The 26,129-nt window shown below is 40.4% G+C and overlaps 1 protein-coding gene across 2 annotated transcripts in view; it reads right to left on the reverse strand.

Annotated features, from left to right (window-relative positions):
• PARD3B (par-3 family cell polarity regulator beta) overlaps positions 1-26,129 on the reverse strand; it is a 433,465-nt gene that overhangs the window by 45,022 nt on the left and 362,314 nt on the right. For both annotated transcript variants that reach the window (XM_030017233.2, XM_030017234.2), the window contains one exon: positions 6,743-6,878. In XM_030017233.2, coding sequence (XP_029873093.1) covers positions 6,743-6,878 — 136 coding nt within the window. The remainder of the gene's footprint in view (positions 1-6,742; positions 6,879-26,129) is intronic.

The raw sequence follows: 26,129 nt of genomic DNA on the forward strand, positions 1-26,129 counted from the left end.
TTTCAAGCTCGACCCTGTTCTGCACACACTGGGCAACCGTTGCCGTTTGCCTCCCTAAGGTCATTCTGCTTTCATTATGTTAAATGGACAAATTTTGCAGTCCTTTGTCAAAACTGCTATCTGTTTTAGTGGGATGTTATCCCTAGCAGGCAGAGCTGGACAGTGACCAGCATCTTTAGGGAACAGGGTGCTGTCTGGGACAACAGTAGCTAGGCAACTCTTTGGATCATCAGAACTTTTTAGGGAAGAGATTTCTTTTTAATCAGCACACACTGAACAAGAACATAACCCATGGAGATTAAGCTATGAGAATTCAAAAAAGAAGTCAATTGTGTCAGCATCTATTTGATAAATGCACCAGATACCTGATAGTAAATGCAAAAGCTTGTGCCTAAGATGGAGTCAAGTTTGAGGCCCGATTTCAGGCCTTATCTAATAAATACCTAAGCGCATGCTTAGCTTCAGACATGAATTTCAATGGCATTACAGACTTGTCTTGTGATTAAAAAATGAGCGTTGTTGTAACTGGGGCCCCTTTCCAGAAGTTGAAGCAGGCCTCTTACTAATGGCCTGAGGAAGAGGAGGTCAATTTTAAAAGGAAATCTACTTTCCCCTCCCCTTGTAGTCAGACCCATGAGCAGCTGTATTTGATTCTATGGTATGTGGGGCACTGACTTGCTAGGGGTCGGGACCAAGCTGTCACGACGAAATACGTATCACTGAGGGTAAGGGAAGGTTCAAAGTGCAAAGTATTAGCTTTAGCAACCCCACATGCGAAGGCTCGGTATTAAAATCTCAATCCTCTTCCACCTTCCCCACATGATGCTGAGATTTGACAGAGCGTGCACACATGCTCAGGGAAAGTGGCCATACAGTCACCCATCTATGGAGTGATCAACAAGTAGAAAACTGTTAAAGGCTATACTGGCAGAAGCTTGCCAAAACCAAAGCAAATTGCAAAGACCCAGCTACCATGCTACTCAGAACTGCAGTGAAGCCAGATTACAGCCTAGCTCTGAAAAAGCTATTTCTGTGCCCATTCAACTGTGCCCTGAAGGATAAAAGCTGCAGAGCTATGGCCTGTCTATGTGCATGAATGCAGTAACTGTTCAGCGTACTATATAGCATGGATTACCTGTTCATGAAGTCCCCTCATCAATGTTATTACCAATTAGAGGTTTGTTTCTTACCTCCCTAAACATATTGGCAAATTAGGAAAAATACATACAACAGAAAACCTCTAGGGCCCTTCATATCATATCAACATAATCTGTGGCAGCTGTCATGATCTCCGTGATGCCCCACTCAAGTTCTCCGTTTGGGCAACATCAGAAGAACCTCTCCTAACTGCAAGGGACACGACCGCTGGTACATGTGTTAATGTGGAACCTCTCAGTGCTGCGATCCTGCAAGGATGGCCACAGCCTGGCAGCACTGCATGTTTTTGTCTGATTTCCTTCAACTACTTGTATGAAGTATGAGAAATGCTTAGTGTTTGTCCTCCTCAGAATCAATCCCCTGCACCGAAATACAACAAAAAGCAGCTGTGTGATGAGGTACCTTGTGGAATAGATGGCATCATGTATTTCTGGAATTCACTTAATATTGTAGGGTATAAACAGTACCAGTGGGCTTTGATAAGATGACATATGGCACCAGAACCATTCCTCTTGGTAAACAAGAGTGTGCACATAGTGTTAGCATGAAGACATGAGCATTTCAGTCTCCCCTCTGGTTCAGATAATCTATGCCAAATTCAACCTTTGTGTAAGTAGGAATGACTCCAAATAAGTTATAAGAGTCACTCTTTATTACTAGTATTAATGGAATTGAATTTGGCTCTCCTTGCATGTGCCATTTGGAATAATTTATTTTTCACATGGGGTTTGGCAGGGATTTCTCAAAAACAATTTCCCCCCAAACCTACCCCCAAAAGCCAGCCTGTAAATTTCAAAATCCCTCTGCTTAGTTTGAACAGCTCTCTGGAATACACCCTGATCTGAAACCTTCATTATACAGAGATAAGTAGTGACAATAAAAAGTTCTTTATTGGTAAGTTAATCATACATCCTAATAAAATGTTTTACATACTCTCTTAATATTTTAATAACATATACACAAATACTTCCGATCCATGGTTTGCAAAGCAGCTATACTTTAAGTAAGTTATTGTCTTTTTAAAAAAAAAATTCAACGTTTTCTACTAATAGTCTGTGGGCTCAGAAAGTCTGGAATCCACAGCAGTTTCTGCTATATGGTTTCACATAGTACATAAAATTGTCAGCTTCTCCCATTGCGCTAGAAGACAGGAATGTTATTATTCTAGAAGTTGGAATTTTGGTTTCTAACCATGGTCCAACACAAACGTCTGTGCGTTTTGGGAACCTAACCTATTTGAAATGCAACATCCTGAACCTGGAATTAATTGATCATGAAAAGTACAAACAGCTCCTTATTCACCCTGAAGCAAGCGTAGAACCCTTTGACACATTATGGAAAAATAATGCAGTTCTTAATGCTCCTTTTTTTGTTCTGGTTGATTTTTCGGCTTGGATCCCTGCCAGGCACACAATAAAGTACTTAGCCTTTAACACAGACAGGCATGATTCTCCTTTCATGCTCTCAACTGGGAACTGACAAAACTCAGTACATTACAGATTTGTTTCAATCGAAATGTTCACAGCTAGTATCTGGAGACAGGTTTTTTTATATCTTTAGGTTATTTATCAGCTTGTAAATCTGATCTGCAAATAAGGAAATGGCTTTTAGAACCACTTAACCTAAGGTTTGGTACAGTGAAGCTGATGTGGTCACTAACAGGTGAAGAACTATTTGCAGTGTGGCTGGTGTTACATGCAGTCCTTGAACGTACATTAAAAAGATAAAGTTTCAAGGATTTACTGCCATCCTGAAGGAAAGAATTGATGTTTTAAGTAACGGGATTTGTACAAAGTCTGTAAGACAATCCAACTAAATCCTCAAATAGATGATTAATTCCTCATTATTTAAATGCCCTTAAATACAAGTGCAGATGCTAACTTCATGGCTTTGTCTTGACAGATCCTTCGCTATTTCTCATGATCTGCTATTAGTCTGTGACTCTAAAGCCCTGAAAAAGAGTACCCCATGAAAACGCCCTCCAACTCCTAGGGAGACAAAGTTCTTGCAGCTTATTGCTTACGTAGTTCTCTCAGGGTCTGACTGATACTGCAGTATATTATACTACATAAACATATTATACCTCTTTGTATAGACCTGGATTAGGTTTGTATCAGATAAGTTCATGAGCCACTAAGACAAGAGTATATATGCACATGCCTAAACTCTGTCTTGAACTGATACTTCCCAATATACCCTAGCTGTCAGAAAATTTTAGGGTAATCTCACATTATACTGACAACAACAGGCACTCACTTTCCTAGACAGTATTTACACTTACCATCAGCCTGCCCTTTGGTTAACTAGCTGAGGTTTACTTTAAGCCTTGTGATCCACCGTAGAGAATTTGGCTTATCATTTATCCTAGTTATAAACCTGAAAGGGGGGTGGCAGGGGTGGGGACGATTCCAAAGGATGCAAAACTCAACAACAAATGAAACCACAAAGGAAGTGGAAAAGAATTTCAAAGGATCTGGCTCTATAACACAAACGGTGCTATATACATGTGTCTGTTTATGGAGACACACTAAACTGAATTATTCAGCTACTTACAAAAAGAAAAAGAACAGACTGTGGGGAAGGGAGAGGAGAATGAAGGCGCAAGAGAGAAAAAAATTCACCCAGCAACAGATGAGAAGAACAGAGGAGAATTTGAAAATGGATGCAGGGGGGAGGAATGGATGATGAGAGAATAGCAGGCCTATTTAAAATGAATTTTTGACCTTATTTTTAAAACATTTATGGATCCCAATTGCCTGTCATGAGATCATTTTCCCTTACAATACTAGCTTTTCAGCCGGCTCTGCACTTTAACTTGATTTATCCCACTTTAAAAAAAGTAGATTGTTAGAAATACCCCTTCTATTAGAAATTCTGTCCCATTACAGTGTCAGCTAAAGGCCACGTGTCGATGTCAGCTTTATCAGATAGAAATTTGCCTCATGAGTTCTCAGATACTTTTTTGGAGGACAAGACCCACGGTCCATTTCTGAGGCTGTTGATTTGCGACAGGATAGTGTCTTCTCAAATTATCCTCTGTTATTTCCCAACTTATCTACATGTTTCATGAGATGGTGGGAAGTGATTACAGCAGCTGCTGTACATTAGAAAGACATCTTACAGGAAAGCTGGCTTAGGTAAAACAGCTGACTGACAAAAGCATAGAAAGAACTAATTGAGTATTAAAAATACATAGGGAGATCCAGCATCTCGTTTCCAGCTGCAGCTTCTCTGGTGCCATAACCTCCTGTGGGAAGGAAGAAAACTTGCACCAGAAGGTTTTCCTCCTCCTCAGCTGTCTGTCGACTCTTCAAAGAAAGACCTGACATCCTGAAGATTAGAGTAAGTTTTTATTTATTTATAATTATGCAATTAGTCATCAGCATGTCTCTTCACTGATGAGTAAAGGTGGAAAAAAATCAGCTGTTTTTCAATCTGTGTTACCACAGTACTGCTGAGGGTCAGCAGCCTGAGGTGGGAAAGATGATATTGCTTAAAAAGTATCTTGAGGACTCTCCTGGCAAGATGCTTTGAGACATTTGTTTTCTTTTTAATATTTTGATTCTATTTTTGTTCCTTCTTTTCTGTCTGAATGGATTGATACAACGTATGTATTTTAAGGGTAAAACTACATGCAAGAGTAGAAATTTCAGCCAGGAGTTGAACGAGAGCAAGCTGTGGCCACAGTATTTTCCAGACTGAATGACAGCGCCTATGAAAGCAAGGCTGGATGGATCAATGGGTGATACTGTTGCAGTGAAGAGACCAGAAGTCTTTGAAATTTGCAAACCACTTCAGCAAGAGGAGCTGTTGCAGCAACAAACTTCAGCGTATTAAAGCCCTTAAGGTAAACTCTGATTTTTGAGCAGACTGCCATTCCTCACAACAAAAACATTTAAAAATATTCTGCATTGGAAGTACAGAAAGAAACAATCCTGGTGCCACTATTATTAATCAGCTCAAGATTGAGATACTTAAAGCTCCCTTTCAGGTGCTCTGATTAAGGACAACTTGCCTCACAGGAAAAGCAAAGCTTTGGAAATCAGTAATCTCTGGGCATTATACCTAATAGGAAAGGCTTAGAAAGGATTACCTAGAAGAAACCTTTGTGAATCTTGGGAAACTACACCGGACCATAAATCTCAACCTCCTCTGAGGATTAATAAAGCTTTATCAGTTTCAGATAAGAAGTAGAAATCCTCAGGCTGCTGAAGAGGTACCACTGGCCCAGTCTGGGGCCTCTGTCAGGACACTTATGCCATACAGTTTCAACAGAAAGACACATTTGATGCAAATTCTCATTTTAGTTTACAAAAGCTATTCGGAAGAAGAATGGCAGCTACATAGATTTACCAAATTTGGGTCACAAAATTTAAGGCAGTACATTAAAGTTAACCGCTCTAAGGAAAGAATTATTTTGCTGAAGGTGACGCTTTTGGTAATTGAATCAGAATAATATATACAACAACATTTTTGGGGTTAATGAACAAATATATATGATAATTTATGTAAAAACACCCCTTTTAATTCTATCTCTCTGTGATTGCAATAACATCTAGTCTCACATAGGACTTTTTTTGGACTACAACCCCAATCATCGAAGATTTCACTTCAGCATTCACACTGATAGTTTGGAGGACTTTAAAACCAACAGTGTTAGTTCAAACTTCAAGTGTATTTAGATTCTTAAGATTTTAACATAATTCTGTCTCTTTTTAAACTAAAAGTTCAAATTTGGCATAGATTGCATCTTATCAAAGTTACATTTTTGAATGCAGTTTGATTATAATTACTTCTAAAGAGACAGAGTCCAACTCTGAAACTTCTCAGGTGGAGCTCTTGAGCACCACAGTTGTGATCCCATAGACTACGGCTGTTGCATTTATTTAACACATTAAAAAATCCGGCACTCTTGATTTAATCTCTGATTCTACCACAGGTTAGTCTTTCGTAGTGGGGTAGGTAATACGTCTCTGTGTCGTGTGACTCCTAGATGTAAAACAGGGAATACAGCATGTCTTAACAGTTGTATAGCATTGGTAGAATATTTTAAGATCTTTTGATGGGAGAGGAGCAAATTATTCCGGTTTTCACTTTACAAAAGTTACTGAGTATGTATTATGGCCAGACTGCTACTGTCCAGCGTGCAGAAGGAAAGGCGGGAGCAGACATGCCTCTGTTTCCTCCCTCCCACTTTGCAGCTAAGCACAGTGAGAGTCTGCTCTTCTAACACTCTTGTTAACCCAGGGAATCACTGGATGAACTGCCAGAGTACCATAAACCCTGCTGAAAAGCCTTGATGCTACAACGTGTGATAAGGTTTGGCAATGACTGCCTATCTTGGGCCTAAAGAGAGGAAACCTGGGCCTAAATGAAACACAGTGAACAGTCAAGTTATTTTTAGCCAAGTTTTCATGTTATTAATGTTTCCTTTGGTGGGCTGGCATTAAGGATTTCTTCATTTCTACAAATGCCCCAAATTCATGGTACGCTGACACAGAATTTCTGGAGAAAACAAACAAATCAGTGCCTTCTGCTAACCCTAAATGCTGCAAAAGCACTTTGCATCACATTGTGGACCTACCCAACGCTGGTCGTAATCACACGGCTGTGTTCTTCCTTCGTCGTCCTCATAGAAAGGTAAGCCTTCTCGCCTGGCCTGATGGTATTCCTTCCGTAACTTCTGGATACGATCAGCATTCCCACCACCCGTGCAGCCACTGAGAAAAATAAAAAATGCTAAATAAAACTCATATGTACACACATATCTAACACTTACCAGGTACCCATATGAGCACACAGAGAATTGCCACACCTGACACAAATGGATTATGAACATTTGATTCTCCTGACTTGCATAGTGCCCACTGGCCCATATCACCCTTATTTTTGCTTTCTTGTATTAATAAAGCTGCTAATTGCGAACTTGATCCCCATTTTTAAAAAACGCTGTCCCTCTCCAAAGAACTTAACAATTCCAGTACAAGACAAGAGACAACAGATGGATGCAGACAGATGGGGGAGCACGAGGAAACTTTTTACATTCCTACAAGCAGCTATAAATGGCTATCATATTTTAATAATGATGATGATGATGATGATAAGCTGCCAAAAAATGTTTCCTTTTGCTCCCACGCTGAATGTGGAATTTCCCTAAAATTACATTTGTTCAAGGTAAAGAATAAACTACATTCACAGAGAAGCACAGAAAGAAGTTTTATCTCATAAAAACCAACCTCCCTCCCAATTACACAAAGAACTATAACATCAGCCATGAAAATACAGGGGAGGCAAGAGAGATGGGAAAGCACACTATCAAATCTTGACACCATTTTTTTAAAGTGGTAATTAAACAGTAATCCATTTAGTAAACCACAAAGACTCACTTGTATGCAGAACCGCATACACTGCAAACTGCTGTGGATAAAGCTAGTGGAGTTGCTTAGTTTATCAAGTTAAACACATGCCTGCCTGCAGTTTTTGACCCCGGTGAGCCTTCCAAAACCATACCGCTGGAATTGTACAACTGTGGAAGCTCAAGCTATACCTGGAAGGATTAAAAAAAAAATTCTGAAAATGCCTAAGAGTTAAAAACAACACAGCCACATCTGAATAAATGTGAATAAATGAATAAATTAGAACGTTTCCTGCCACTATGTCCAGCCCTGCTCTAGCCAGCACTGGCGTGAATACTGACTGTATGGTTCAGTGGCATTTACTGGCATTCACAGGGAATTGTCACAGAATTTATTTGTGGCCACTCCTAAACTCCAACCATTGTTATTGCAGCACATCATCATATATTCTCTTAATCTGCAACCTTAACTCTGCCTCACCAACAATGGGCTATAGAGATACAGATTTATCCACATGAGCACAGACTCTGTGGAGCATCTTGTCACACTGCACTCCACTATGAGTATGCCAGAATCTAGGGAAGCCTTTTATAGGATTCACATAGCAAACTGAATTTGGAAAGCACGTACAAAAGGTTGGACATAAACCTATCAGTTCAATAATAAGTAGTTTCTAGTGTCTAATTGCAATCTACATTGGTTGGAAATTAATTACCAGTGAAGGGAAATTCCACATAGGGTGCAAATGCAACTGAATATGCAGCCAGGATTAGAAATGTTTACTTGCAGCATCAGTATGTTTCCACGAAAAATCAAACACTTAAATTACTTGCCTTTCCTGGATCCTAAGTTATCCAGTGCCCCTCTACTCTACAAAGTCCCAGAGGTTTCAAGCTTCTCTGGCTGACTTACTGAACTCTTCCAGAGCTTACAAATTTTTTCTCATGATCTGCCAAAACAATGCAGAAAGCTTGCACAAACTCTGTGGACTACTGAGAAAAAAAAAAAGTACCTTCCCTTTCCCCTTGATTCCTTCCACAGATAAATGCCTCTCTTCCTTGCATGAATTCTTGTCAAATAGTGGAGAACCATTTCCAGTTTGCAAAACACTGGAATTGAGGACTAGCTAATGGGGGCTATCACTTAGAACAGTGAAGCTTGGTCCACAGCTCACAGAGCTATACAATACCTGTGAAATCCTCTGACTTGTGAGTACCAGTAAAGCTTTTAACTAGGGCTGCTAACATACAGATAAGGCCCAAAGTATTGTCCCTGTTCCTCTGCCAACATCATTACGCAAAGCAGCACTAGCTAAGAGAGAAACACTGAAATACAGGCAATGGGTCTAGTTCGATTCCAGCTGATCTGGCTCCCCACAGCTCTCTGCAAACTGTATTAACACCTGCCACCACATACCCACTTTCTACCTCCAGGTAAGAGGTAATCTGAAAATACCATACAGTTTGGGGTTTTTTTTTTTTCCTTTTTAAAATGAAATCTGAGACTGATATATTGTAAGAGGCAGTAACAGCAGTCTGTGCTCCATTTACTGCAAATCTCCTGCCGGAGAACTTCCTTCTGCTTAAATCCATCTAGCCAGCAAGTGGAAGTAGGTGCTGCAGAGATCAAGCTGATTAAATATATTAAAAGACGGCCTGACAGGTTTTTCTTTGGCAAACCTCTGCTATGCCATATTAAAGTACAAACCCTAACCATGAGAATGAGTAGGAACATTTGAATGAAAGATAGCAGCACATGGAAAGTTATCCATCTGGATTAGTGTGAAAACACAAGCATAATCTCTGTGGAAACAAGCAGCTCCGTGAAGTCTGATTTCCTTTGCTTCTCTCCTGTGGGTTCTCTGGTGTCCGATAACGGGACTGAATTCACACTGCAGCATTTCTCCCCAGCAAGGGCATTTGTCTGGGCCTCTCTAGCAGGCTGCTTATTTTCATGAAACTTACTGATCCCATACCTTTTGAACATGGAATCACCTGTCAAGTCTGGTCAAAAACGGTCAGCAGGTTCAGAATTTGTTAGAAAGGTGGGGAGAGCAGGTTGGAAGAAGGATGGTCAATACATTGGCTTAATTTTTTTCAGGAAACAGTTAAAGCGCCACAGGTTGTTTTTTCTTTTTTCTCTCCATCACTGTTTATAGGCACAAACATAAAAGACATGGGCTTTTGAAAGAGCTGCATTCTAGCTTACCATGAAAGTTTTACCCACTCCTGAGTAATGCGAGATGAACATGATGCCCTGTGCAATGCTCATGAAACAGTTCTGAATTTCAAGTTGGCTCCTGACAATTATGTGAATATATGAACCACATTCAAACTCACCAGATGAATTCAATCAGCACTGTGCAAATATCGCATACATAATCTATTAGTTTACCCCAAAGAAACTGAAGCATTGAATTCAAACAGAATGAAGTCATCAGTAATAAAAAAAAAGAAACTGATAAGGCAATATTAAAAAAAAAAACAACACAATTTTCCAAGATTTGCAGAGAAGATCATACATTGACTGTAAACTATTCTCCCATCTGCCTATAAATACATAATTAAAAAATATTGGTTTGATCAGATAGCAGTTCTCAGACAGGGAAACAGCAGATGAATACCAGTTCAAATGTTTCGGATGCACGACTATTTATACTGAAAAGGAACCTGAACTTACAGAAGAAATATAAAAACAATACTCCAATCAAAGTCAATTTATATTAAGGAGACTTACTGAAGCTTTTCACCAAGCCTAGTAAGTACGGCAGACAGATTTCTATTACAGTAGCTTTACATTTAATGTAGTGCTCCCTCCTTGAGGAGATATAAATATTACAGTCCTTCATCATATCTACAATTTTGTGCACAACACACTTCCCTGACATGGCTCCCTGTGCTGTATATTCTTCAGAGAACTGTGCAACCACACATTTGCCATTCCCCTCCACCACCATGTGTTCCCAGGCTCTAACATATAATCTACCCATGGACTTCTCCAGTGTCACGACAAGACTGTAAGAGAACCGTCCACTCTGCATTTTGCAATTGATTTCAGAACGATTTCCTAAAATTGCGCTACATGTAAGGAGACTGATTCAGCAGCAGCTGATACTGGCATAGAACCTGAAGCTTTTTGGAGAAGTTTTTAAATACTGTCTAGGTAGGGGGAAAAATCTCTGAGAAACTTTACAAAGAGTTTAGTGAAGACTCAGATGCTGATTTCAAACAACAGTAACAAAACCTGTCCAAAATCCCAAGCCACAAACAACCTCAAGAGAAGTTCAACAGTTCTTCGAATAAGCTACCCACACTGCAAGGATTTTTTTTTTAAATAGAAAAAATAAACAAACTTACATGAACATTCAAAAGCAGAAAAAGCACATTCCTGTCAGCTATTCTGTAGTTTTGCTAGGTACAATCCTTACAAACCAAAGCTTTTTTCTGGCCTGGGAGAAGATAAAAAAAAGTCTGAGTGATCATTCTAACCCATGCTGCCGGGGCTGTACTACCAACTAGATAAACAACCACCAGAAATCACCATCTTCTGCCCTGTGCCTGAATCTGTCAGAGGCACTATACAGGTTCCACCTTGCCTACTGCGACTGTAAAGGGACCTGCTACGAAACAGCCACTCAGCTGATACAGTTGGAATAGGCACCCCAAAACAAGAAGGAAACCATAATTTGGCACAGACTTAGCTTCAAGCTATCTCTAACATTATATAAAATATGACTGTGAAATTTCATTCCATCATCTCTGAAGAGATAGATGAACAAGCACCATAGCAATAACATTATATACCCAATATGACAGACAAGTTATTTTTTTCAAAGAATCAAAACATCATCATCAGTATTTGATACATATGGCTCAGGTTTTGCACAGTAAAATCTCCCCTCTGTTCTTCCTCTGAGTTGTTAATCTGGATTTCAATCATTCAGGTTAAAAATGTCATTTTTTAAATTAGTGACTTCTTATTGCAGCTCTCTAGATAATACGAAATTAAAAACAAGTGTTGCACGTACAGAGTAAGATGAACCACTTAAAGCTGTATATAAACATACATTTAAAGAGGCAATAAACATTTTGTTTCCAGTGGTTTTCCTAAACACATTAATATTGCACAGGGATTTTTTGCCAGCCACTTCTTTCAAACTCTGATTTCACCCAGCTGACTGTCAGCCTCTAAACAAACAACTGGTGCTTCCAAGTTAAAAAAAAAAAAATATTATTCTTTTAGTGAATTTTCCATTAACAAAGAAATCCAAGACAAAACGTGATTCACAGACTCAAGAGAATGGACAATCTCCCATTCACAATCTGCTATAAAACAAAGCTGATTTTATATACTGAAAGGAACATAGTGGTCTGCAAAGATATACAGTCTAAGAGAGTCCAACAGAGCATGTAAAAGTATCTTTCACTTAGGATAAAACTTTCATTCTGAAGTTATAACAAATAAGTATTTGAGTACGTTACTCTCAGTTCCAGCCCTTGTCTTTCTACCCTGAATTATTACACTGCTTATGAAGATATTTCTGCAACGTCAGTAGTAAGAGGGAATAAAAAGAATGGTGGGAAGCGATAAAAAGAAAATCAATGATAAGAACATAATTCTACAATATTTCAGCTTTCATCTTTGTCAACCACCAAGAGAAAGAGAGTTTAGGAAGAAATGAACATTTGTTGTTTTCATATGCACTTGAGTAAATGAATGATACTGCAATGACAAACTTGTCAGAAGTACCTTGTTGACATCACTGATATTGCCTTGCAGGCTCAGGAATCATCTTTGATGTTCAGCCAGAGCCAGCCTGGATTTTGGCTATACACACCCCACGCTGAGGACCCAACTTAAGAACGATGTCTTTCTAGCTACTGGAACCATGCAAATGGTTTTATTGGTCTCCATAACACTTTCTTTCTTGCTCTGGGCAGGAAGATACCCTATGTATACACAATTACCATCTTTATCAATGGAGAGGGGCCCCAGTAGGATGCTTGATTTGGAAACCTGTGCAAAGTGACCAGGAGGAAGACCTTGAGCCCAGTTCCATTTAGACAGGACTATTCTGAGAGGGTCTGTATAGATGGGCTGACGTGGAAGCATTAGATGGATATGTTTCTCTATCTGTATGTACATAAATACATATAAAGTCAAGAATCAAAAATAAACTGCAGGAAAACAAACTACACTGAAAAAGCTATTTACACTTATTTGAGTTTATCTGAACTTGTATACTAAAGCCCCTGAGTTTTAATCTGCTTTACAATATTTAAAGAAGTCGTAACTGTGCTTCAGTGGAACATATGCTGTCACCTTTCAATTCTTTAGGCTAACATAAAAGCACTACAACCACTTGTGTCCAAAAGGTCAAAGACTGCTAGGGCAGCACATGACTGCCATTTGTCTGGATGTAAATTGAGTCCTATTGACCCTGTAACATCACTACTGACCTCTTGACATTAGGAGCTTAGTGGAAAGAGAGAAGATGATATTCTTAGGTTCCTACAGACTCATTAGGAAGAAAGAAGGACAGGGAACCTTGCATGATATGAATTAGCAGTGTCATTAACCTCTTCTTTCCCTAAATAGCTCATAATATGTTTACAGAAGCCTAAAAAGAATGATTTGAAGATTGAGATCAAAAGATTTGTATCACTTGCAGTTTCTCCAAACAGTTTATAAAGTGTCTCTCAGTGGCTTGACATAAAGCATCCTTTTATGTTTCCCTCCTTCCACGTGACATACACCTTTTCCTGTTTGTCATGGCAGATGGCCTAAACATTCAGATGAGCATCATCTTTTCAGTCCAGGCCACTTCTCATCTCCATTACAACTTATAGCTGACTACAGCTGGCCAGAAATAATGGGACGTATAGCCTTAATTTGTTGCTTTATGGAAACAAAATTGGCACACTGAGGTTTAACTTCACCCTAACAGCAGATATAGGATGTGCTACTCTAATGGAAACAGGTTATTTGCAATCAAGTAGGAAGGAAAGAAAAAAAGGGGACATTTTCTTGTTTGTAGCCAGCTTGTCATCTTTACTTCAAAGAAAAGACTTTTTTTTTCCTTTTTTCTGCTCAATGTACTGTGGCTCATCAAGGAAGGCAATCACCAGATTTTAACTAATAATAAAAAAGAGATGCCTTACAGTTCAGGCTGGTTAATGGCAATGTCTGTTTCTGGCATGTGACCAGTTTACTGCTGTCTTGTTGATCCGAGATGTGCATGTGTCCCCAAAGGGCTAGGAAAGCAGGGAGATCAGGGACTCGGCTGCTGACAACAACCAAACTCTATAAACAGTACACAATGAAAATAATGAAAAACAGATTTTCCTGGTATTTTCAGTAGCCTCTAGACAATGCAACAGTTTCTGATTTCTGCACTAGAGATGATATCAATTATGCCTTTTATCCATCATGCAGAAGTCACGTGTGAGGCATAATTGAGGGCCTTCTCTCCAAGGTAATTTCTTCTGGATTTACACGGCAAAGTACTTAAATTGCCTTTTTTGGCACTTTGTATTACAACATGGCTTGGGAGGGGGTTATTTTACTTTACTGATGTAAAGCAGCTGGCATATTTACAATAGATAGGTCACATCAACACAGAGCAGATTTTCAGCCCTCCAAACCCCATTTACAGCAGCTTTAAAAATTCAACAAAGCAAATGCTGAATGCTAAACTCTTGTGTGGAAATGTAGCTCTATTTCTTAATGGCTATCACACCTGCCTGCAACTGGCAGCTAGTTTTTCTTCACTTGCAGACTATTGCTTTTTGCACTACAGTTTATTAAACTTATTGCTAAAGCTGAAATAATAAGTACTTTACAGACTTCCAATGAATTAGCCATTCAACAGTCCCTCAGGACTTCCCTTCAGCACACACAAAGCAAAGGCAGGAGGGAGAGAAGGTGACAATTCAGTGCAGTCTTAATTTCTGCGCTCCCCTGTGAGGGAAGAATTGAGGATCTAAGAATTCACTCACAGTAGATGCTGCTGCCCATTTCTAAAACATATTTTGTTGAAAACTACAAAGCCTGGAGTAACTATCCATTTTCTCCCAGAAATCGCCTCTCCAAGTTTCACACTAGAGACTATACCCTGCTTGTCGTTACACACATGCAAATCTATGCCACTGGCAGAGTGACAGCAACTAATCCTCTATGTGGTTTGTTTTTATAATACCTGGCCTACGTAGAAATGAGGTAGAAATCTCAATCTCAACTCAAAACAACAAAAAGAAAAAAAGTCTCTGTGTCTGTAAACCTGTTACAGATATAGCATACATTAAAAAAAAAAAAAAAAAAAAAGAATTAATTTATACCATGTGCAAAGCATCAGGGAAAAGCACAGATCTCACAGCCAAAACGCATCCTTACTATGAAGTTGGCTTTTTGTGGTGTTTTTAATGAATGGTCACTATGAGGATAACATTAATCCAGCATTAAGACTTTTACGGGAAAAAAATACAAATGTAATTTATCTTTTTTAACTGTCAGCTGCATTTCTAAAGCTTTAAAGTCTGTAGCTTCCAGCGGCCTTTTGTCTTTCTGCCATGGCAGGAATATCTTGGACAGCTGTAAGAGCTTTGTAAGCTATCTTTCTCAAAATCCATTAGCTAATTCAAGGAACCTAATTAGAGCTGCCATTTTGATGGAGCATATTGAATGCTCTGTATAAACTAGTAACACCATCAATGTTTATTAAAAATTGTAAGAACCAAAGCTCTCAGTTCCATATAAATATTAATGGACAGATACACAATACTTACTGAAATATAGACGGCGTTATGTCCACAGAAATACACACAGGTATACCTACAACCCAGTGTGATGCATTTATTCACAAAGGCTGAAGAACGGAAGCAAAACCTAGGGACAATTTTACACAAACTGTTGAAAATTGACCAGCTTCCATTTACACTATCCTTATGTGCATTAAAGGAAGCAAAGCACACTAAAGATGATTTGTTTCTTGTGTTTTTCCTGAGTAGTGTGCTGACAATTTGGAGTGTATTTTGAGCTTACCTCAAGAATGCACTCCAGCTGGAACCGTTTTATAGCTCCTCTTAAACCAGCCACTCCAATCACTGTACTTTGTAGACATTTACACATATTCCAGTACTACACTGTTTAAGGGCATCCAAAGATTCAAAGGGAATTTGCACTGTAGAGCTAAAACTCAAATTTTGCTGTAGACAGCAACAAAATTCGTGAAAGGAGCCAGACATCTGGAGCAATGCTCTCCTACATTCCGCTGCGTAAAAGCCCAAATATAAAGAAAAAAGCAACTTGCAGACAATGATACAACACATGAAATACTGACCATTCTAAGAATATATCAGAGACCTAATTAGGTTAGGCTGTACAAGCATATGCCTTTGGCTGCAGAAATAAAAAATATTCTAGCTACTTCACAGCTTCGTTTTTAACTTGATACTTCATAAATGGAACTGCAGAAAACCTCCTATGTTACCATTTCAATCTGATGTACACTTTCATACGCATCTAACAGTGCCTGGATTCTATTTATATGTACAACTAAATATACGTGCATAGCAGAATCATCAGATTTGCCACAGAAAGACAGCAGATGTTCTTATTAAGCCACTGGCACATGCAAGGTGAAGCATGTAAGCCTTATAAGGAAAGCATTTAACGTTCCAACTACAAGCTAAAGAAAAGCAAAGACAACAAATGAAATTATTTCCAATGTATTTTACTAGCTGCGAGTGCAAGGCACAGCTAAATGAAAGCACCGCTGAGCATGCTCGAATGACTTTTACAACACATGGGGCTTCTCACAGAGGGGAGTATAATCCATACGCACTCTTTGGAACATGCTAACTCCAATATAATAATCCAAAGTTCACTTATTCTGAATATATACTAAAATGACACATGAAGCATTTAACAGATGTGCAAGAGAAACAGGCTTAATTATATTTTCTACACTGTAGTAGTGCAAGGGGGTAAAAATTTTATGACAATCTTACCATGGGGACAACCCTGAAGGTAAATTCATTTTAGTTCTCTGATAGGGCAGTATTTCCAAACTACAACTGAGATCTGAGCAGTTTCACAGGAACACGCTCAAAAGTCAAAACATCAGTTACCACTAGCTTCTCTCAGGAATTATATATGGCAAATTTAGCTTGTGGTTATTGCTCAACAGAAACCCTGCCAGATGCTGAAGCGGCTGATGGATTTTGCAAAGTTCTACTGCCTTCAAGGCCACCCTGCCTACCCTTCCAGCAGCCTCCCTCCTCAGGCACCTCTCCCCCGCGCAGCTGGGCTCCTCAGAGCACAGTTGTTTTGTTCGTATTCACAAAGACTGGAGAGTGCACATTCCTTCAACTAGCTTTCATCACAAGCTCCACATCAACAGAATTAAACACTTTATAAGCCGAACTGCATTTCAGACAAATACTTCTGAACTCAGGGGCCTAAAGTTAGCAGTGTAACTTTATTACTTTTTATTATGCAGGCAATGGAAGCTCCCGGACTTCCAGACATGCGCGGCTTTTCTAGCTCCTTCTTCTGATGGCTGCAGCTCCACTGCACCTCTGAAATTACTCCCACTTTTCCACTTGGAGAAGTCAGGGATGAATTCCTGGTGATTAACATTGAAGGTAAGCACTACTCCTTTTCAGTAATTGTTTTGAAAAATGTTAAATTAAAATGGAAGAAACGAAGTAATGGAATCTTCAAACTACACACAATCATTTCCTGGCATATCTCACCTGGAAGAGGAAGAGCAAGCCTATCTCTCTGCATTTGGCTGGGAAATCCCAGAAATGCTAAAGCAAGTGTTCTGGTTCAGGCCCATCTCTGTCTCTACAGAATGACTCTCATATGGTTTCAACTGCCATGTTTAGAGACACACCTTACAAATCCTTTCACATCTGTTTTCGTCTTGCTCCTTTCATTCCCTGTTCTCATCCTGATGTTAGGAAGTCTTTCCCTTCGTACCTTTCACCCAAGGATGCCAATTCCTCTACCCATTTGTTGGCTTCCCATACAAGCACATCCCTGTCCCACAGGCTGCTCTAGTATAGAAACACCTCCTCTGATGCGCCTAGGTCAGCATCTCTCCTTCCAGCACTCCTCGAGACCCATCTCCCACAAAGCAGCCTGCCCGTAACGATGAGGCTGCAGGTGCCGTGGAACACCCAACAGCACTTCTTCCTTTCTGCACTGGTTCAAATGAGTGGGCTCATGTCTAACGCACTAACAGCGCATTAAACTTGCAGTATTGGTAAACTTCTCTCTACTCTGAAGCACTCGCTTATTGTCCACAACTCTGCCCTAACCCAGCACCCCTCCTTTATTCTCCCCATCCTCTAGCTGCTGCAGCAATCGTGTCTCTTCTCTGTTCCTATTCTTGTCCCACCCCACCGTGGCATTTCTTCGGATTTTGCATTCAAATCAGCTCACCCTTTCCCTCCCTGGAAGGTGGGGGGTAAGGGCAAGTGGACACTGATCATACCCCATTCACCTACCTCATCCTTCACTCCTGCACCAGGAACCTCTGGTCCCTGCAGCCAGGAGAACCTACTACTGAGAAAGCATGTCTAGGCTCTGGCAGTTTAGGACGAGCACTTTTGGTGAAGTCAGCAGCCAAGTTTCTATCATGTGTGTGGGAAGTACTTTAAATCTTATAACTTAGTCAAATTGTCAACGTTCAAGGGGTGGTAAAAGGCACAGTCTGGTATAAGACTAGGCTGTGTTCCCTTCCTAAATATAAAGCCCCTGTTCCAGCGTATGGAAAGACTACAGCTTCTTATTAAAAGAATCACAGGCTGCTTCTTTTTACTTTTTACACAGACAAAACAACCCCTTTTCTTCTCCCTCCAGCCCCCCCCCAAACAGCTGTCATCATGTCCCATAAAAATTCGGCTTCAGCACACCTCCTACATAGGCATTTTCAACCCAAATGGTCGAAGACTGGTTATTAACAGGTGGAAATACAGTTTTCCCACGGAAGTCAGGCCAGCAACTCCCCTCACGCAACTGGCACGGTCTGGGTTCGTATGGCTGTCCCCCTGCCCGCCCTGAAGGACTGCATGCTCCCTGGTGCAGCAGCTGGCTGGCTGGCTGTGTATTCCTGAAGGCAGCATAAAGCTGGTTTGCTCCTGGCATCTGCGGGATGAGTACTACTTAACAACAACCGCAACACCTTTGAGGTACAGCCTGGTAAGCACATAGTACTCCTGCATGTGCCCCAGATTAAGCTGTAGTCAGCTTAATGAGAGACTTAATTGATGAGTGCTACTTCCTTCACTTGTCCATTAAGATAAGTACAGCACATGGACATTTCAACCCATGAAAGATGGGAAAATGCATTAATTTTGGTTTTCTTAGAGCTGTTAATAAATCTGACACTGTCTGGCAGTTTTCTTCATTTCCTACCATTTGACAGATACTGTGATCACAAGTTACAGAAGATGTTTTTCTTCTGAAATTATCACTCTGGTAATACAAGCCAGAAGGAAACTTTATCAAGATACCAAGAAGCTGGGTATCATTTTTATTTTTAACTTTATGTGGCTGGTTTGTGAATATCTCAATGTGGTAAAAAAATAAATTCCATCCGGTACTATTAAAAACACATACACACACACGTTACAAATGACTGTATTACAGCAAATAATCACACTGTGTATTTATTAGTAAAAGTCAGTATTCCTCTCTAATAATCAGCCTGGCTCTACTTAGACCCCTTTACTATAAGAACTCCTGCAACTGTTTTCTTCCTCTTTCTCTCTCTCAAATTGACATTTGTATGGAATCAAGAAAAATCTTCCTTAATAATTTTTCATTACTAATGGCTTTTTTTGGTATGTGTATTTGGGAGGAGGGAAGGCAAAGGGCAGGAAAAAGCAGCTTTAAGTGCTCTGCAAATGATCCTCCTGAATCTGGGCCTCATAAATCCTATCAAATGTTATATTTCATCAATAGGCTGGAAAAGCTTTTTTCTCTGCAATGATGAAGCCTGGCTTTAAAATTTATGGTTTCATTTTAGAAATGGACTATAAAAAGAGTCTGACTTAGCCGTCTATCAGCTGTAGCTGACATTAGCAAGTTAGGTGTGGACTTTCAAAGTGTTATATATATTTTTTATTTATTATACATGTACATACGTACATATAGAGATATATGAGGACATGTATATCACTGTAGGTTTGTGCACGCATAAGTACACAGCTGGCTTTTTCAAAAATTTTGTCTTAAAAAACCATTTTCTTCCAATGCAAGAGGATCCCAGATATTCATCAGATTAGATTGCAAAGTGATAAAAGTGTCCAGACCAAAGTTGGCTCAAAGATCTGCAGCAACACAAGCAAATTGCATTCTGCTGCCCAAATGATAGAGATAAAGTAGTTTATTTTGTTCTCATTTGTGGGGTGGCAAAATGCAGTTCAGCAATGGCAGAGCAAGTTTCAGGAGGAGGCAGGGAAGATTTCAATAGGCTGTGGAGACAAAATGAGGAGGAGGGCAGGGAAGGACCAAAAAGTTTTAGGTGGAGGAGGAAAATTAGCAAAGGACTGATACACTGGGGAAGAAGGGGGTGCAGAGCTTCTGCACCTCTCATGCACAGGGAGGGAGGGAGGGAGGGAGGGAGCCTTCCCTGGCTCTGTGCAACTCTACCTCTATCTACTCCCTTCCACAAGCCCTGGAAACAATTCTGAATCCCCAGAGAGCCACTCCTACTTGCTCTCCTGCACTCTGTGGGGAAAGAGAGCACTGGGAATATGGCTCCTATTCCTGGTGCTGCTACCACTGATGGGAGCCATGTGGGTGCCAAAGCTGTCCCCTACAAGCCCCAAAGCTTCCTCTGGCAGCCACAACAGCAGCTTCCTCAGACGGAGGAGACAGCCCGTGCGTGCTGCCGACACATCCACTCCTCCTCTCCTCCCTCACCACCAGAGCTGGAGGTCTGCAGCCAGTGACTACTACTTAGTTCCCCCTACGCTTAAAAGCAGCCTCAAAGGTAACACTTCTAATGGAAGCATTACTGCTCCCCCAAATCCTCATGCTTGAAAAGCAAACCACGTTTAAAATAAAAACCAGATAAATAAAGTGACATAGCTGCAGCCAGAGAAAGTGAAGCTCCACTCTGAATGTAGGGGAGCCCATCTCTTTGCATCCGCTACAGAAGAACCTAGTTTCCTAACTCAGACAGTGAATGATGGATTACGTGAAAACAGCATATCAGATCATGCTGTTGAGGCATTATATGAACTAAACAGAAGTGCAGTTAATCTAAATCTTATGTGGGATGGTTATTATTGCCTGTTGCCATCATTGCTGCTGAGTCCGGCTGTAACATCGGTTTTGGTGGCAACACACAGAAAAACCTGACAGTCCTGTTCCTCATTATAAAATGAGGAGGAATCTCACCCTGGGGAAGATGGTCAAAGCTGACGAGTGAATACTACAGAAAAGGTTGGGCGGGAGCGGTTAATGGTAAAGGTATTCTGAGTCAAGACCAAGAAAACAAATCTCTTCTTCCATTGCCTCTATTTTGTAACACGAACAAAATGAATAAATAAAAGAACCCGTCATTGATGCTGAGCGCGTGTGTATACCGTGGACTCAGATCACTCCTGAAATGCCCCGTTGGAAGGATATTCGCCAAGGTTCCTATCACCAGCCCCACTGGGGACAGCGGAGGGAGGCACTGCACCAGCGGGCAGCACAGAGCAGGACCCCAACTGCAGCTCCTCTAACACACCCGCTGCAGGGGCCTCTTCTGACTACTGAAGGGAGCTGGCTCTGCTCACTGTGGTCAGCGATGGGATGGATAATCACTCACTTGGCATTATCAAGCAGGGAAACAGGTAGGGGAAATACCACCCATCCATGTTCTGCAAATCAAAATGTGTTCCGCTTCTAGCACTAAGTTTCCACTCTAAGTGTACAAAATACATCGTGCTTACACCAATTTATGGAAATGAGAGGAGCTGAAACTGCCTGTATTTTCACAAAAGGGTATTTGTATTAATAAAGGGTAACTTTATCAAACCTTGATCTACAGACGGTACATCTCTGGAATTCTACATTTTTTACTGGAAGGAGGCATATAGCAGCATCACATCACATGAGCAGAAGTGACTTAGAAAAAGAAAATCTCAAAATGTTTCAGATTCATACAAGTTAACCCCATTTAACAATGAAATTCAGGACACTATAACAGTATTAACATGATAGTGTTTTCAAACAAAAACACACTCATCTCACAGCAGACCAAGAATATTTCTAGCAGTATATTTTTTTCCATAGTTTTCCTATACGTTTCTCCTTGAAGGTTTCAAAATAATCAAGCAATTCAGCTTTCCCTGTAACTCTTGGACTTTTTCAAACCTGAATTAACTCTCCTATACACAAACGTCTTTTTGTAGTCTGCAAAGAGAAGCTCCTGGCACTGTTCAAATCCTTAACTTTTTCCCTTTTAAAAATCTTTTCATCTGATTTCCCCCTCCCCCCAAAGGATGCTTTTTTAGTTTTGTTATTCATTCTTTCTTTGCCTCCTTATTTCCCCACCGTCTCCCTGAGACTCATCTCCAGCTTTTCCTTTTTTTGCATTTTGCTTGAGCTCTTATGAAACCCTGACCTCTTTACAAAGAAAAACCCACAAAGCTCAAGGGCTAATGTTTTACCCCTTACTCACCACCCCATATCTGGCTGCAGTCAACAGTAACCAGAATTCATCATCATCAATGGATTTTCAGTGACATGCACTGTATTTGCTCAGATAATGGCCCCATATATTGCCTTTGAAATGAGGGTGTGACCATTACTTAGGGATATTCTCAAGAGTCAGTAACTGGCATTGCTGCGGGACATGTTTGCTTCGTGTTTTGAAGGCAAGACCTGCAGAAAAGTGAGCTTTGAAGCTTTTTTTGGATGGTACTGTGCTCTCAGAAGGACACACCAGTATTAACCTAAGCACATCACCTTTGGATTGGAGCAGGCCATTTGCTAGCTGGTTTGGAGAGCAGGGGAGAAACACGCATATGCTGCCTCTGAAAGGTCAGGCAAACACATGAAGGTACAGACCTTTCCAAATTCTGCAGTGAGGGCCAGGCTAAACAATGTAGGCTGGAGTGGCTCACTCCAGCTTCTGACAGGTATTTTCCTTACCTCCACATAGTTTTGAGATGGCCTTCAAATCTTTTGAGACCGCCTCAGGAATACCTGCAGACAAATGACCACTGCAACATCCCTGTCAGAGATACGACTCTCCCTGCAATAGGCTCTGCACAGATGCGTAATAAAAAGACGGTCCTGTTCCCCACACACAGCAGAGCCACGGAAACCGTAAAAGCAGGTGGGGCAGCGCAAGATAATATGGAAACAATACTGGTCCGCAGGATGCAAAGACAATTTCAGAGTTTATGAGCCTCATTGCTGTTTAAAGTCACTACAGACAGACAGTATACGATTTTTTGATTTAAAAGAACTAACAACTTGATAGAGCTACTGGTCAAATAGGACCAAGCAGCTTTGGTGCCAGGTAACTGTAAAAAGTATGTACAGAATACCTGTGAGACTGCAGCCTCCAAAACTACTGTTTCCTGTGTAGGATAAATGTCCATCCACTTCTCTAGTCCTCAACTTTATAAGATTGCCAACTGAGCACAAACATGGATCACAGCCTCCGTTCCTGAAGCAGGAGAGAGATGGATATGCTGTATCCAGTCCAGCTCTGTACACGTGTCCCACCTGGAGACAGGAAAGCAAAGCCAGCCCACCAAGATTTGGGAGAAGGAGGAGGAGAGATCGCTTCCATCTGCTGTATTTTTTCTGCAATGGCCAAGGTTTAAAACACCATGGATGTGCATTATCACTGACTTAAGCACAGTGACCGTAAGATTTTTCCTTCCCTCATTTTTCTCCATTCAAGTAAATTCTCCATTAATGCACAAAATTACCCGTTCTTTTCCCCATCTAATTCACTGCTCCCCATGGGATAGCCATTAAAATTGATTCATGAATACACTACATTTACAGGCAAAAGTGGGAACAGAGAAACCCCCTCCTCATCATGTCCCTCTCCAGGCAGAAGTTTGAGACACATTGAACAAAGAACCCTCAAATCTTCTGGCATACAGCTTAGAAATCAGAATGTCATTTCCAGTCTGTATGTCTTGCTTCATTACAGAAGATATGGCCCTTAAAATAGGCAATTGGCTTTGACCAGTAATGTTTTAGGCTCTAGCTTTTAGTTTTGTTTTTCTGTAGATTCCACACTGCAACAGGCGGCTTCCCTCCCTCCAGTTCTGCATCCCAACCCCAGCTGCAGCAGTGAAGATACGTAAAGGGCTCAGGCAGCTGGAGAAAATGCAAGACCCCGGCTCTCAGGCCTCATCTGTGTTTCACTCCTTTCACTCCTGAACACACATGTGGATTTGACAAAGTCATGCTTATCAGATAGATCAGCAGATAGTCTGCTATCTGTGTTGTGGTGCAGAATTAGGTTAGAAGAGCACTCTGCCAGCTTGTGTTTTGCTGTTTAATCCTGCATAGAGTAGTTGTGGAGACAGCAATAAAGGACAACTCATCACACTAACCGAACTCTTTACCCCCTAATCCTAGTCAATTTTCTGACCTTGAGAGGAAAATGAAATAAAAATCATACATTACTACTATTTAACTGCATATTCCAATAGCATAAATTTATGAGAATACAACTGAGGCCAGAAGGCAAGTTTATTTTATGAAAATATATCATGTTTGAGAGCAAATTGAACATTATAAAAATAAAGTCTAAAGAATGGTAGTTCTCAACTTTTAAGCTGTCGTCTTCTGTGACGCCATAGCTGGGTCTTCCAGCCAGCCTCACCAGATGGCCACATTGGCCACCATCAGAATAGCAGTCTGGAAACAAGTGCCCTACATACAGCCTTGCCTCAGCATCTTGTCTGGAATACACTCTGAGGCACCAGTTCTGTACTTACAATTCAGAGATACTCCCAATACACTTGCTTAAGAATTCCTGAAATTCGTGAAGACATTAAAGCCAAACTTCTGGTCCCATAGAGGTCAGGGAAAATAACAGAATGCTGGTTACTAGCTTTTAAATGTTAATCATCACTATTCACACTAAAACCTCATTACACTAAAAACAACCCCTCCCTACACCAGCACACAGTATGAAAATCTATTTAAAAATAGTATTAAAAAAAAAAAAAAAAAAGGAATCTTCTCCTAAGCAGTATGCAAGTTCAGCTGCAGAGGATTCCAGCACCTACATACAGTTTTTTGTTTCATGGAGGCTGTGCAACCAGTCCTCCTCTTACATACAACTGTGCAAATCACTGTATTAGTGATGCTTTTGCAAAGAGGGTTTGACAACAATAGAGAGTCCCCAGCCTGCTAAATAAGAAGTGACAACTCCATTTGAAAGCTGTCTCTGGATGTGTTTTATGTGCAGAAATTATCTGTGACAGTTCAGATCAAAATAGAGTTTTCATTTCATGTGGGAAGTAAATGGACAATAGAATAGGTTACTTTAAATGCTGTAGTCTAGTCCAATTAATGTTTCAGACCTTCTTTGTATGGCTTTCTTCCGTATTCTATGCTCTAAACTTTGGGGTAAAAACATGTAAAACTCACTTTGTCAATAGTATGATGCAAAGAACAGGCCAAAAGGTAATAAAAGTGGTTAACAAAAACAGTCATGCAGAAGTATGGCAAAAAAGCTCAAGTTACAGTGATCTGGCTGTGAAACCAGTATGTATAAAACAGAAAAGAAAACATCACTTCATCATTCTTTCAGGGACAACCAGGCAAGGGAATCAGTTCTGATTTCCCGCCTCAATCAACAGAAATTTTGCCACTTACTTTGATGGAAACAGGACTTGCACATCAGTCTTCTTTCTGAGCAGCAGATACAAATCCACATGCTATCATTTGCTTTTCAGATTGTGCAACATAAATTTACAATTTCTAGCTTATGTAACTATACCAATGGCACAACTTGAACTTTAAAAAAATGTCAGATCCAAGATACCGCTTCGGCCTCTGATGCAAGGTTGCAGATTTTCATGTTTTCCAGAACATCGTACCTGCTGATTCTTTCAAAGATCTGCCCCATTAAGTACCAGGCATGCTATGTTACTGGAAATAAGACAGGATACAATATGAAAGCATTAATGATTTCATCTGTTCTTGTACCCTTTTATGTGCTGTGGCAACTGCTACAATCTTATCATATACAGTGACTATCACATGTTACTACCTACATCTATAGAAATGAAGCATCCACTACCAAATTTATGTGTTTATCTAAGTTCAGATGTGAACTGTCACTTTTCTTCCCAGTAAACACACGTTCACATTTGTTACCTGTAAATCAATCAGTTGTTTCCTGACCCATTTTAAAGAAACGCATTTTCTTAAAGGTCTGGAGCCACCGCTGTGTTACTCAAGCACAACAGTGGCTCCAATGTAGAACTGATAGGAGCTGTGCTGATTCAGTGCCCGTAGCTTCCTAATTATCTTTTTCAAAGTTGATGGGGAAACCAGTAGTTCATACATGCTTTTTAGATGTAAGCACTAAGTACTGTTAGTAGAGAAGCTACGGACCCATGAGCG

The sequence above is a fragment of the Aquila chrysaetos genome, chromosome 6 (assembly GCF_900496995.4).
Source record: "Aquila chrysaetos chrysaetos chromosome 6, bAquChr1.4, whole genome shotgun sequence".
Classification (NCBI taxonomy): Eukaryota; Metazoa; Chordata; class Aves; order Accipitriformes; family Accipitridae; genus Aquila; species Aquila chrysaetos.